Here is a 14,782-nt window from a genome sequence, read left to right on the forward strand (position 1 = left end):
GAATTTGATGTTTCTGTGTCGGAACTGATATATAGATCACACGATTGTACGTATGGATTTGTGATGAACTGTTGTAACTATGTTGATTTTTTGTGCGGATCTATTTGGTGAAGTGCGGATTTGAACAAATTAGATACCACCATCTGTTTGGATGAAGAGAAAATTGAGTGAAAGTTTAATTGATGGTCTGAAATTTGGCCTCTGTTTTGTGATTTTGTTCTTTAGCTCCCCAGTTATTGAATTGAGTGTTAAATTATTCATCGGTTTGGTCTTATTCCATCATCTCACCAATTTAATGGAAGATTGGATTGGTTTAGATTTGCTCAGGACCTTGGTAATTCATAATTGAAGCTGTGTTTCGAGTTGACTCACTGGGTATCTCTTGTTTTTGTGAACCCTTTGCCTACTCTGGGTTCAGAGCTTTGTCACTATCAAGGATTAGATGGATATCGTACACGTCTTTTAAAGGATTGTTAATTCAATAATTTTTGAAGATTTTTTTTATCTAGCTTGATTGTGAGGTCTCATTGATGTTATTTAGATCTAATTTTAGTTAGATAGGTCTCTTTCCCGGGAAGTTTGACTTCACTTTAAATTATGACAACTATATTAAGGGAGTTATCCCTGATATATGTTGCCTGCGTTTTACAGCATGTGTGTGTACCTGTTTCTCATAGGTCATATATCTATACTTTTGTGTGCATCTAAACATGTCTAGCAGGGTAGACTTACTTTGCAGCTACATTGCTGTGAAAGATGGGCTTTTTCAAAATAGAAAAATAGAAAAACTATTTGTCATCTGCCCTAGACCATACTAATTGTCAAGCAGTGGCTTCCAGTAAGTTTTATGATGTTGTCTCTGGATGTAGCCAATCTAAATTTTGATTCTATGACCATGTGCAGTTTGGAACAAAATATTGATGGTTTGACAGATGGCAGTGATGGCAACACTAAAGTAAGAATTTCCTTTCATTATGTCTGCTCATATGTGATGGATTTTGGCCCTTTGTTGTATGTGATGGTTAGATGATATTTATGCATGAAGTTAAAGTAATCTTGGATTTCATCTATTAGGAAGACAACCACCACACTCAAAGGAACAATGGGTCTGGAAGCATGCAATTTGCTGGTATGGTACCTATTTCTCATTAGATACTTTGCGTTTGTAGTGTGAGAATTTTTAATCAGGATTTCTGAGTTTCGTTGTGGGAGGGAACAATTTTGTGGCTTGTTTTTGTTGCCCATCCCTCATCTATCAATTTTGTAAAGAAAAGGGGATAGTTTCCGACTTACTTGAATGAAGGACAAGGAATTCTGTAATGGTCCTAAATTGGGACATGCACCCCTAACCAAATGCTTCATCCTGATTGATTTGTTTTCATAATCGTCTGGGCAACAGATAATGATGTGAAAGTCCATACTCAGCTCAGGCCTACAACTAATGGGGAAGTGAATGAGAATTCCACAAATGCTTCTGGTACTGGACCTCCTGCTGGTTTTTTGGGAGTATCTCTTCATTCCCCATATGAGAAAATTGGAATTAGCACATCTTTTGTTGCTCCTTCCGCTGGTGCAGGGTTGCCTTTTGATGCAATGGTTCTAGTAAGGAAATGTTTACTTTTTTGTTGTTGTTGGTACTATTTATTTGTTTGCAAGCTTTTGCCTTTGTACCTCGATAACTCTCTAGTTATTAATGCTTTATTGAGTCAAGTTCCTGAAAGACATATCAGGTATTGATACGACTTTGGGTTTCCTGTTATGGTTTCATATTCATGGTTTTTTCTAGTATTGTCCAATTATTGTTTGTATGTTGGTCTCCATTTCTATTGAAAAATCTTCAGATATATGGTTTTTGCTAAGTTGCTTATTGGGTTTCTAATTTATATATATATATATATTTTTTTTTTTTTTTGAATTTCAGGGGTCAATTTGGCCACTGGGCTTTTTGATGAAGTATTGCTCTATGCTACAAAATCGTATGCTGGCTTATCCTTCCTTTCTTTTTAAAGTTGGGACAGAGGTTTGTTTTCGTGATCTTTCTTTTTGGTAAATAATGTTTTTGAGTAATTTGTGTTTCAAGTCAAGGGACTGTAAATTAATAGTGCTCTTGAAAGAATTGTAGCTCCGCATTTTTCACTGTAAATATCAGTAATTGAGTTTGTGGGTCATTGTTTGGATTGGTGATAGTCCTATGAATTCCATTAAATATACCTTGCCTTCAAATTGGACCGTTACATTTGATAGTTGTTGATCTTGTTGAATATTGAAGAAATTTCTCTTCCTTGACTCTTTTGTAATGTAGATAGTCATAGATTCTTGTTGTGCAACATTTTTAGAAAATGGGAAAGGATTTCTAGGCTGAGTTTGAGTTGTACGCTGCTGATCTTTTAGTTGGAATAGCTGTTGACATTGCTTTGGTTGGCATGTTAGCACCCTATGCTCGAATTGGAAAGCCATCAGTATCATGAGGATTATTTAGAAATTAACAACTACATCATTTCATTTGCATAATAGGTAAGATAAAAGTGTACAACTCCATACCATTCACTTGAAGTTTATGATATGCAGAATGTGATTTTTACTAGGAAGATGGTTCTACGATATAGTATTAACAATGTACTTCTATGACGTAGTATTAATAGTGTACTTTTTTTTTTTTTTGTAGAGGTATCTTGTTATTAATAATATTCTTCATTGTTGGAGCTGGCAGGACAATGTTGATCAGTGATGCTGGGAAGTTTATGCCTTTGGAAAGGACTCAACATGGTTCTATGACACAGTAATAACAAGATAGTTCTATGACAAAGTATAAACAATGTACTTCTATGGAATGGTATTAACAATGTACTTCTATGGAATGGTATTAACAATGTACTTTTATGACATGTACTTCTATGACATGGTATTAACAATGTACTTCTATGAAATGGTATTAACAATATACTTCTATGACATCGTATTAACACTGTACTTTTATGTCATGGTATTAACAATGTACTTAGAGCTTGCAGGGTTTGTTTTGGATTTTTTTAAGTTTTTTTTGTGTTGGGCTTGTTTTAAGTTAATCAATGGCAAAAATGTAATTTATAGTAACTTCAACACTCATTTCATATATAATAAATGGGTTTTTGGGTGTGTTTCTAAATTGAATTTCATGTAGGGTTTTTTTATAATTTCAACTCCTATTTTGGGTGTATTACTAAAGCTCCCTAACTTTTTCACGTGTCATTATGTTATTAGCTGGGGATAACAAAATAGCGTTATCCCCGTTACAAGAGTAAATTTTTTTCCCATTCATGAGGGCTAAATTTAGCCCTCCAAAATATTAAATTTTTAAAGAAGTGTAGAACTAAATTTTTCTATCTCCAGCCATGTAAGGCTATATTATAGGGCCCTTAATATTTTATTATTTTGAGAAAAACTGTGGTACAACACTCATACATTCCATTACTATGCATTATTCAAATTAATTAAACTACCATTTAGAGACAATATTCCACTACTATGCATTTTCATAAAATTTTAATTGAAAATTTAAAGGTTACAACAACTTAAAAATTAAAGACAACAACACCTAAAATTAAAGACTACAAAAAAAAAAAAAATTGTAGAAAGTTGTGAAAAAGTAGAGAATGTGATCAAATTTATAAGAAATGTAGAATGAAATGAGTGTGAAAATTTTTGAAGAAATATTTTATGTTTTTCTTTTTAAAAGCCAACAACGGCTATTTTTTAAAAAATTGATACACTTTCCAAAAGGTTCTGACCTCCAATGGTCAGAACTAATTCTATATATTTAAGTCAGCATTAAATAATATACGTTGAATCCGCCAGTTTTAATGGCGCTAATCAAAGGAGAACATTTAATCTTGTACATTGCACCATTAGAACGCTTATTGGGGGCATTGCTCACCCAACACAATTAAGGTGGACAATAAAATGAACTCTATTGCTTGAGTAGAACACTCATGAGGGCAAAACAAAATTACACCCACATAAGGTCTGCCTTGCATAGATGTTTATTGTCCGGAAATTATGATACTACATCCTCACTCATAGAGTCATTTTTGTCTCCAAGGCAGATCCGCTCTGATATCTAATGTCAAAGCTTGTGCTCTCGGGGCAAATAGAGTGGTCACTCATTCTCGCTAAGTTTGAAATTAAATTTATGCCTCAAAATATGATAAAGGGCAAGCTCTTGCCGATTTCTTCGCCACTCATCCTACTCCGAACAACATGGAGTTACCCGAAGATTTACCTGACGAAGAGGTATTCACGACAGAGGCCCTTACATGGAAGTTTTATTTTGGCGAGGCAACAAGAAGAAAAGGAGCAAGGGCAGTTTGGTGTTCGTCACACCATTTGAGAGCTTAATCCCATACTCACTCTCTACTAGTTTTGTGCTCAAATAACGTGGCAGAATATGAGGCATTCATCATTGGCCTTAAAATTTCTCTTGAGATGCATATTGACTATTCACAAGCATATAATGATTCAGAGTTAATTGTCAAACAGTTGAATGGCCAATACGCAGTCAGAAATGCTACTCTCGTTCCATACCATGAAAGAACAAAATATCTCATGTCTCAATTCCAAGACATTCATGTCAGTCACAACCTAAGGTCAAAAAATGATAAGGCTAATGCACTAACTAATTTGGCTGCATCGTTAACACAACCTGACGAAAGGGATATTCAAGTCACTGTTGGGGAACATCATTTACTACCCCCAGCTATAGAGAGAATCGAAGAATTTGTTGACTCGAATGTCATTACGGCTTTTGAATGTAAGGAATAGCAAGATGATCTCGATTGGCGCCATCCCATAATTGAGTATCTCCAACATGGTAAGTTGCCAAGTGACTCAAGGAAAAAATGTCAAAGTCCAACTCAGAGCCACCCGGTGAAGAAGTTCGCAATAATATATAAAAGGCTAAATTGGTGAAATGCTCCTTGAATTTGTCCGTAATTTTTGATTGACCCCTATCATTTTTTTATAGAAAATTAAGGATATTAATTTTCTTTTTATGCCAATGTACCCCTCGACATCAAAATTTAACACTTTCCATCGAGTTTGCCTTCAACTTCAGTCGCGTGCTTGTCACGTACCTGCTTTATGAGGGTCCTTTAATCATTTTGCGTCCAACGCCACCCAATCTAGAATCCTACAATTTTTTGGCTCCATTTTCACGGATTTTTTTTTTCCTGCTATCTTCTCCCACCATCATCTGAGTAGCATTGTCAAACCTAAACCCTTTAATAAAATGGGTAGACTGTATTTTGAAAACCCAATTAAAGAAGATGATGAGGAACTTACCTGCCGGACGACATGGTTCACAGAGGTGGAATGCACACATTAAGGAGGGCAGTTCAAGGATGTTGCCTTCAATGGTCTGCTACTGGTGGAAGACTGCGAAAATGCAGACATCTTAGACTGCTGCACATCCATGGAGGTGGTTCTATGTTTATGGGAGGGTAAGTTTGTGTTTGAAATTTGGAGTTTTGATTTGTTTGCTCTGATTAGGGAAATTATACCCTAAAATTAAATAGAAGCTGGCATGCTTCTCCTCTCTCATTCTCTTATGTAATTTCTATCTCTCGCCAAACAGAATTCCCTCAAGGTCCATTGGGCCTTGAGTCTTCTATAGAGATTAAGAAGAAGGGAGTCCAAGAAGGAGATAAAGGAAAAAAAAGATTAGTTAGGGACTTTGAGAATAGTCTTGGGTCCAATGCCCATCAACCATGAATGTTTTAAAGAAGTTAAAACGCATAATAAAATCAATCACCTGCCAAAGACCTAGATTCAACATCTTGGCTCGATGTTGAATCGAAAGTAAAAAGTCCATAATCATCCATGAGCCTATAGACAACTATTTAACTATACTTAAGAAATGCAAAAGGTATTTCGTTAATAGTAACACATATTTCCAATTTCAAAATAAAATAGTTTTATGAAATTGATTTGAGTTTTTGAAACTAAATAGTGAGTATAGTGTAACTATTAATATGTTTAAATGGAGTAATAGTTGTCCTAGGACAAAATGTTGTCAAAACGATTAAAGTGTTTAACAAGATAAAAAAATGAGACCCAAAAACTCCCTCAATCAATTGATAACATTAACTCAATAAACGAAAGGCATTCTTGATGTCCTTTGCATGGCCTTCCACCATGATGGATTCTAAATGAGCATGATACTTGTGAAGGGTTGCCTCAGACATGGGGAAGTTGACAGCAACGACGCATGTTTAGGAGGGATCCATTTCATGCATTTGATGTTGCAAAGGTAGGAACAAGCATAGGCCAACATTCTAATATGATAAGGTTTCATGTTTGATTCCTACACGAAGCAAGCATGGTCGGCTAAGACTTAACTAGTACAATGGGATTTCACGATAACATTCGGAGGTTCACATTTGCTAGAGGCCAAATGAAATGGGTAATCACATCAAGATGTGAAGAGGCAAGCTCGCCTTCTCTTTATTGTCCGAAGTATCCTTAGATCCTATTATGGTGCGGTGATCCAGATAATAGGGAGCCTCCCATCCCACTAAGAGTTTTAACCAAAACTTTCGGATTCCATATTGAGGGATATGAAAATTTGCCAAAACTAGTGGGAGTTACCTTTTGACTTAAAGACCCGAGTCAATGGTAAATCTAAAATCAATCTAACACTTAGCTATATGTATTTGTAGATATGTCTAGATCTGCATTCGCCAAACTCCTAGACAAACATTGTCTAAAGGGCCATAACTTTCCAACATGGTACTACAATCTCAAGGTATTCATGACTATCGAGCTGTTGGAAAATATCAAGCTCTATCTCTCTAACCCCTTGAATTTATCACATCAAGTGAAGGTGCTAGCACCACTCTTCGTCTGTTGTCTACTCATTCTCTCATCCTATCTTTGTACCTATTTGGAAAGTTACAAGGTGGAGAATCAATATCAAAGGGAGAGCCAACAATAAAGGGACCATTCCCTCTACTTGAACACCATTCACTACTACAAAAAAGCAAAAAGACGACGGTAAATCACCGTCGTGTATTCGGTTTTTCAATGGTCGTGGAATCCACCGTCATCTTTTCCCTCATAAACCACGATGCTAAATCACCGTCGTTGTTAAAATATACAACGTCATCAACAAATACAAAACGACGTCTTTGTACTGCAAAAAGATCTAACAAAGCAGTCGAGGATGAGAATAGACGACCAACTCTCTAAAAAAACCGTCGTTAAAAAGGAAAAATATGACACATATTAACAGAACAAGGCCGTAAGATAGACATACAACGACGAACATTAAAATAAGACGCCGTTAAATATCATTTTCACGACAATAAAAAATATGACGTCTTTAAATACATTAGAAGACGACGTTATTGATACCTACTACGTTGCCTATATAAAAACAGCCGTCGTAAAATAAATTTTCCACTTCGATTTTTCTATAAAAGATGACGTGGAAATAGTTGTCAGTGTCATTATTTACGATGTATGTATTTATAGAGTAGACGTTGAACAACGAAACAACGTCGGTTACAAATATATGAGAGTCGTATTACAAAATTTATACGTCCTATTTTCAGAAACAAACAACGACGATAAATATTAGACGTTGTTAAATAAAACAACGTCGAAAACAAATAAAAACAGACGTGTTTAGTCTGCTAAAGTTCTAAAAAATAGTCGAGGATGAGAATAGACGACCAACTCAAACAAATCACCGTCGTTAAAAAGGAAAAATATGACACATATTAAAAGAACAAGGCCGCAAGATAGACATACAACGACGACAACTAAAACACTACGCCGTTAAATATAATTTTCACGACAAGAAAAAATATGACGTCTTTAAATACATGAGAAGACGACGTTATTGAAATCTACTACGTCTCTTATTTACAAACAACCGTCGTGAAATAAATTTTTCACTTCGATTTTTCTAAAAAAGATGACGTGGAAATAGTTGTTAGTGTCATTATTTACGACGTATGTATTTATATAGTTGACGTTGAAATGGGAAACAACGTCGGTGGCATTTATATAGTCGACGTTGTATTTATATGTATTCATTACTCACGACGTACTTATTAATATAGACAACGTTGAACTTCTAAACAACGTCGGTTCCAAATAAATGAGAGCCGTATTACAGAACATATAGACGGCGTTGATTATGATGAGAGCCGTATTACAAATAACATCGTTTAATTGATATTAGACGGCGGTTATAATGAATTACCGTCGGAATTCATTTCGTTCCTCTTCGTTTATAAAAGAACTTGCGACGTGGAAAATGTATGATGACGTCATATTTTTTAACGTTCAGATTATATATCTCGTTTTTTAGACGTCGGTATTATGGGATTGGAGTCGTGTTATTTTGAATTACATGACGGTTCTTAATCCTTCCCCGACGTGATATCCTGAATAATTGCTTCACAATAGCGTCGTGGTTCTTCATTGTTACGTTGCTTTAAGACGTCGGTAAATATGCTGAATAACTGGTTCACAATAACGTCGTGTTTTATTTGAACAGACGTCATTTTTTATGCAGAATATAATGATGAAATCTGGAACCAGTATTTTTTGCACTGATTGTTTTGTAGCCAAAACCTGTATAATGAAAGTGAAGAAATCACATTACAATATATTACAAAATTAATGTCATACACTGCCAATTACATAAGCATCATTCAATCCATATATCTTCACACCCATCTCGAATATTTTGACCACCTAACTCACCCACCAGTTCATCAAATGTGTCAACATTTGGCATCCCTCTAGTAAATGGCTCACACTCAATTATCACATCACCTAAGACTTCATCACCAATAACATCATTATATTCTCTATTAGGCCTTGATAACACTACCGACCAACTATGATGCATCGGGTCGTCAACAAAAAATATTTGTTTGACTTGAGAAGCCAAAACAAATTGGTCATTCCTATGTCCAATTTTACTCAAATCTACAAGGGTAAATCCAAGTTCGTCGACTACAAGACCAGAACTATCTATCCAATCACACCTAAAGACTGGGATTGTAAACTTTTGGTAGTCAAGGTCCCAAATTTCTTGAATGACACCATAGAAACCCATATTTGAGAGAATTGGGTTTTTATCCTTGGCACTAGCAACTTGCATGGTATGTGCAAGTAAATAAACTCCACTATTTTGAGTTGTCCGCACATCATCTTGTGCCTTGATATTGAATTTAATACCTTTAATAAGATAGCTCCTATATAATGGCACTGCCATGTTTGGACCAGCTGCTAGCCACCTTAAATTTTCTGATACGCCATGATTGTCTTCCTCAAGTTCACTTTGAACCTGCAAATTAATCATATCTTAATTCAATCTAACATAGAAATAAGAAGAAAATTAAAAGAGAAATATGTTATTCAACAACATATACCTTGAAGCGTAGCCATTGAATGAAAGTGCTATTGTGCTTATCCTGCAGCCACTTTGTTCTCTTTCTAAATTTTGGATAAGCAGTCTTGATGTGGATCATATGTTGCCTACATGACACGAAAAATTCAAGCATTACGGTCCCAAATATATAAGATAAACATAAGAAATAATTTAAAATGGAAACTTAAAGAATAAAACTCATACGTACTCGATATAAGGTAGGACTTCCTCCGTATTCTCCAAGACATATAGATGTGCTTGATTCAACAGGTCCTGATCAACTACGCTCACTGTGCAACCTGATAATGGCTTTGAAACTCCCATCTTTTGGCTTGAAGGCACTCCAACTGTACTAACATCAGATAAATGCTGAGTACAAAACTCTACCGCTTCTTCAGTTATATACCACTCAGCAATGCAACCTTCGGGACGAGTACGATTCTGAACATACCCCTTCAGCACTTTCATATATCTTTCAAACGGATACATCCACCTAAAATATACTGGCCCACATAGACAAACTTCTCTGACAAGATGTACTACTAGATGAACCATGATATCAAAGAATGAAGGGGGAAAGTACTTCTCAAGCAAACACAGAGTAACTACTACATCTTCTTCCAACTTATCTAGCTTGAAAACATCAACAGTCTTTGCACATATAGCATTGAAGAAGAAGCACAAACGAGTTATTCATACCTTGCAGGCTTCTCCAAAACAGAACGAATTGCCACAGGGAGCAATTGTTGCATTAAGGTATGACAATCATGTGATTTAAGGCCAAGAAGTCTTGAATCTGTAAAACAGACATCACTCATCCCATGTTTTGCCTTTAAATTATACAACTTCACTAATGCCGATAACTTCGTGTACTTTCTACAACCAGGGTACACTGGTTGATCTCCATCCCCAATCACATTTGCAAACTCATACGGATCGGAACCAAAATCACCAAAATCATTATCATCCATATCAATTTCTTCAGACACAAAACTGTACCTACTATGGTCATCATCTTCTTCAACATTTCTACTAGCATTAGTAGTTGCTTCCCAAGGTTCTCCGTGAAATGTCCAATTCTTATAGCTTTGGTCAACTCCATTAAAGTATACGTGATCCCTTATAATTCCAACCCCAAACAACTTCAAATTAACACATTTAACACATGGACAACGGATATGTGTTGTAGTTAGAAGATTTTCTACAGCAAAATTCAAAAATGCTTCCACCCCAAACTCATATGCCTTCGATCTTCTATCCGAGTGCATCCATGACTTATCCATCTCCGACACTATAACCTATTATCTATAATAAAGTGAAAATACAGGCAATGACCATCACTATAGCAGATTATACAAAGATCTAATAGCAAGTAATACACAACAGAGACGACGGGTTTTAAACAAAAACAGACGTATTTGGCATATATAGACGACGGATTTTCAACAGACGTCGTCTAATATAAATAATACAAACGACGGTTTATGAAAAAACCGTCGTGTATAAGTAATACAACAACGGTAGTTTAAAAAAACCGTCGTGTAATCGTCGTCGTATGCCTAAAAAGGCGTCGTGTCTCAGTTTATTTTCAAGAACCCAAAATCCATTAAGAACACAACATATATATGAAACCAAGCAAGAAATCAACATATACATGAAACCAAGCATGAAAACAATAAATCCATTCCCAATTCAACATAACATAGGGTGATTAAAAGATCCGACAAAATTAAATCCATTCCCAATTCAACATAACAGATAATGTAATCCATGAACCCATTAAACAGAAAATCCATGAACCCATACCTATAAGCACATTATTAACAGATCGCAAAGCATATACCTAAAACCCTTTAACAAAACAACCTAATATCATTCAATGAATTTACAAGGGGAAGATAGGGTTTGTACTTACAGGTTGGACGAGCTCACAAATTCGACGGAGCCTGGAGAGTGCAACTTTTAATTAGAGCAGAAGTGAGAGAGCGAAATGTTATGTTGTGCGAAATCTGAAAATTTTAGGGTTCAGGGTTAGAAGTATAAGAATAAGAGCCAAATCTAAAAAATTTAGGTTGCACGAAAATTTTTAGAGAGCGCGCTCTTTAAAACGTCGAAAGAAAAACCATGGCGAAAGTTCTACAAGAACCGACGTAAATGTAATATTCCACGACGGAAACACTGAACGTAACGCCGTTTATTTTGACGCTTCATTTTTCGGATTAATTTTAAATTTATTTTGAATATTTTGATATAAAGACGACTGAAAAACCACGTCGGGGTTAAGAAATTGAAGACGTTGTAAATTATAATAGACGACTTACATATTAAAATGACGTCGTTTAAAGTATAAACCATGTCGGATATTTTATTGCACGACGTAACATATGTATTCCACGACTCAACCACCGTCGTTAAAAATTAATACCCTAAACCCTTAAAACTAAATTATATAATTTAAAAATTTAAGTTTATAAAAGGGTTTATGGTTTTACAGCCTAATATATACCCTATACTACCCAAAAATTATACTTTAAAAATAAACCCCAATAAATAACAACCCTAATCTCTAAACCCTAGACTCTAAACCCTAAACCATAAAACTAGAAGTGATTTTATGACTCATCAAAATAATTTTGTTTTGGATGGTCATTTTAAATTTTTGTTATTCAAAATGAATTTTTTCAAGGTTTAGGGGGAAGAAAATATATCAATGACTTCATAGGAGTTGACTTTGCATTTTTCTGATTTATTTTAAATTTATTTTGAATATTTTGATATAAAAATAATAAAATATTCTTATCACAACAACAAACCACGTCGGTGTTAATAAATTGTAGACGTTGTAAATTGTAATAGACGACTAAGTTGTTAAAATGACGTCGTTTAAATGAGAAACCATGGCGGATATTTAACTATCCGACGTAAAATATATATTCCACGACTTAACCGCTGTCGTTACAAAGTACTACCCTGAACCCTTAAGAAATTGAAGCCGTTGTAAACCATAAACGACTCAATTGTTCAAAGAACGTCGTCTAAATATCCTTTTACGTCGGATTTGTTTAAAACGAAACAACAAAAAACGACGGTTTTTGACTTTATTAGGTCGTTGGAAAAGTATTACACGTCGGTTACGCAATTTGTATGTTTGTTTTTTTTTTTAATTTAAGAAAACCTCAACAAATTTTTACATTATATATTATAGACAAAATTTGTACATTATACATAAATATCAAGTGTTCAATAATTCCCCTATTCCATGTGAAGGCAAACAAACTCTGCCCATTCATTCCGGACTTCATCAATTGCTTCTTGGGGGTATGGCGCTTCCTGTTTTCCCTTGGCATACTGCATAAACAATGACTATTAGGGTTTATAAATAAAAAGAAATTCAATCACAGACGACGATATTTTTCATAATCGACGTAGTATATCTATTCAACGACGGTAATTTTACATGACCGTCGTTGATAATACAAAAAACGATGTAAAATGTATGAAGGTAATTTCTTCTTACCTTCTTCTCAAATGCCAAGGAAGGATCCATGATGATGTCCCTCATGAAGCGCATCACATAATACCCGCATTCGACACTGCTGGGTTGCTTTGGTGTGCCTGACAGAGTTTTCCAAATTACTGCTTTACGGCCTGATCTGGCTATGTGAGAATTATATATTTTTATAGCACTGTTCATGATGTTTTTGCCCTCTTCATCGACCACACGATTTCCGGGCAGAGGATCCAGAAAATAGACGGTTTCCCTCTTTGCTCTCACAATCAGCAAGATCCAATGACGGCTGCACAAAATTAATATAAAAACAACGGTTATTTACAAAAACGACGTATTATAATATTTCACACGACGAAATAAAGTAGCAATCGACGACATTATATATTTATCACGACGATAAATAACTACCGACGTGGTTAGTAGTTTCAAACGACTAAATAAAATAAAACACCGACGTGGTTAGTTTATACGCTGTCATTTATTGAAAATTATAAAAACAAAATCCTGTTAAGGAGACTAACCCTGGATTGTAAGGCATCATGAAAATCTGTTCACCATCAGTCTTCTGAAGTCGAGCTGCTACCAATCGTGATCTGTCAGCTATTGTCCCAGAGTTGGCACTAACTGTAGCAGGGTCGATAAAGCCAACCATGTTGCACATATTTGCTTGTTTCAAAAGATCATGTAAGTACCTAAATATATAAAATAATATAAACAAGTCAGCACAAAAAAACACACGACGGTTATGTATAACAAAACGACGTATTATAAAATTTCACACGACGTACTGAAATAGACAACGACGTTATAATATATTTATCACGACGGTACATACTAACGACGTGGTTAGTTAGTTAAGACGACGCAATAAATAAACCAACGACGTATTATTTTAGAATGACAAACCTCATATATACAGCAACCACAGTAGCTCCTATTTCTTCCATGCCTGCAAATTGTGTAATATCTTCAGGCAGGACGAAGGTATCGCGTTCTAGAACAAACACCTCCTTATCAATTATAAAGTTCAGGGTCTTATCCTGAGGCACGAGTGTCGTTTCCACATAACGACAAAGGGATTTTAAAGAAGATGGCACCTCCATATTTGAATAATCAACAACTTTAATAATCTGTTTAAAGAAATAAAAAAAAATGATGTGGTAATTCAATAAAAACGACGGTTTAAGGAATAAAACGTCGTCTGAAAAGAATTTAAACGACGGTGAAAAAACCGTCGTGGTGAATAATTTATTACGTCTTAGAAAAAAATTCCGCCGTCTAAGTTGTAAACAAACGACGGTTTAAAGAAAAATATCGACGTCTAAAATTTTGAAAAACAAATAAAAAAGGCAAAGTTATGTGAACATACCTGGTCGTCATGCTTTTCTTCATCTTCTTTCTCCTTTTCATCTTGTTTTTCTTCTTTCTTCTCTTCATCTTTTTTTTCTTCTTCCTTCTCTTCATCTTTTTTTTCTTCATTCTTCTCTTCATCTTGATTTCCTTCATTTTTCTGTTTTAAGTAATAAAGAATGTAGAGAAAGTAAAAAAATTAAATTCAAACGTCGTGGTAAGACAAAACACAAGACAGTATGTAAGAATTATGGACGTCTTAAATTATTAAACGATGGTAAATAGTAAACGTCGTGGGATTTATATATTACGTCGGGAATGACTAACACCGTCGTCTAAAAACCACAAAGTTTTAAAAATAACGATGTTTAATGGCGTGTAAAACAAGTAAACTAAATACGACGTGGTATTGAAATACAAACGACGGTTTATTTTTAAAATCGTCGTGGTATGTATTTCAAACGATGGTTTTATTAATAATAACGACGTCTAATAGTTTT

At 35.0% G+C, this 14,782-nt stretch overlaps 1 protein-coding gene across 3 annotated transcripts in view; it reads left to right on the plus strand.

Annotated features, from left to right (window-relative positions):
• Window positions 1–2,976, plus strand: part of LOC109949871 — a 3,566-nt gene extending 590 nt beyond the window's left edge. For 2 of the 3 annotated variants that reach the window (XM_020566694.1, XM_020566693.1), the window contains exons 2-6: window positions 904–955; window positions 1,075–1,129; window positions 1,400–1,602; window positions 1,922–2,020; window positions 2,711–2,976. In XM_020566694.1, the coding sequence (XP_020422283.1) occupies window positions 1,117–1,129; window positions 1,400–1,602; window positions 1,922–2,020; window positions 2,711–2,728 (333 nt within the window). In that variant the 5' untranslated portion in view covers window positions 904–955; window positions 1,075–1,116 and the 3' untranslated portion in view covers window positions 2,729–2,976. The remainder of the gene's footprint in view (window positions 1–903; window positions 956–1,074; window positions 1,130–1,399; window positions 1,603–1,921; window positions 2,021–2,710) is intronic. The other variant, XR_002272178.1, reaches the window with a different exon arrangement.

This window comes from Prunus persica, chromosome G6 (genome assembly GCF_000346465.2).
Source record: "Prunus persica cultivar Lovell chromosome G6, Prunus_persica_NCBIv2, whole genome shotgun sequence".
Taxonomy (NCBI): domain Eukaryota; kingdom Viridiplantae; phylum Streptophyta; class Magnoliopsida; order Rosales; family Rosaceae; genus Prunus; species Prunus persica.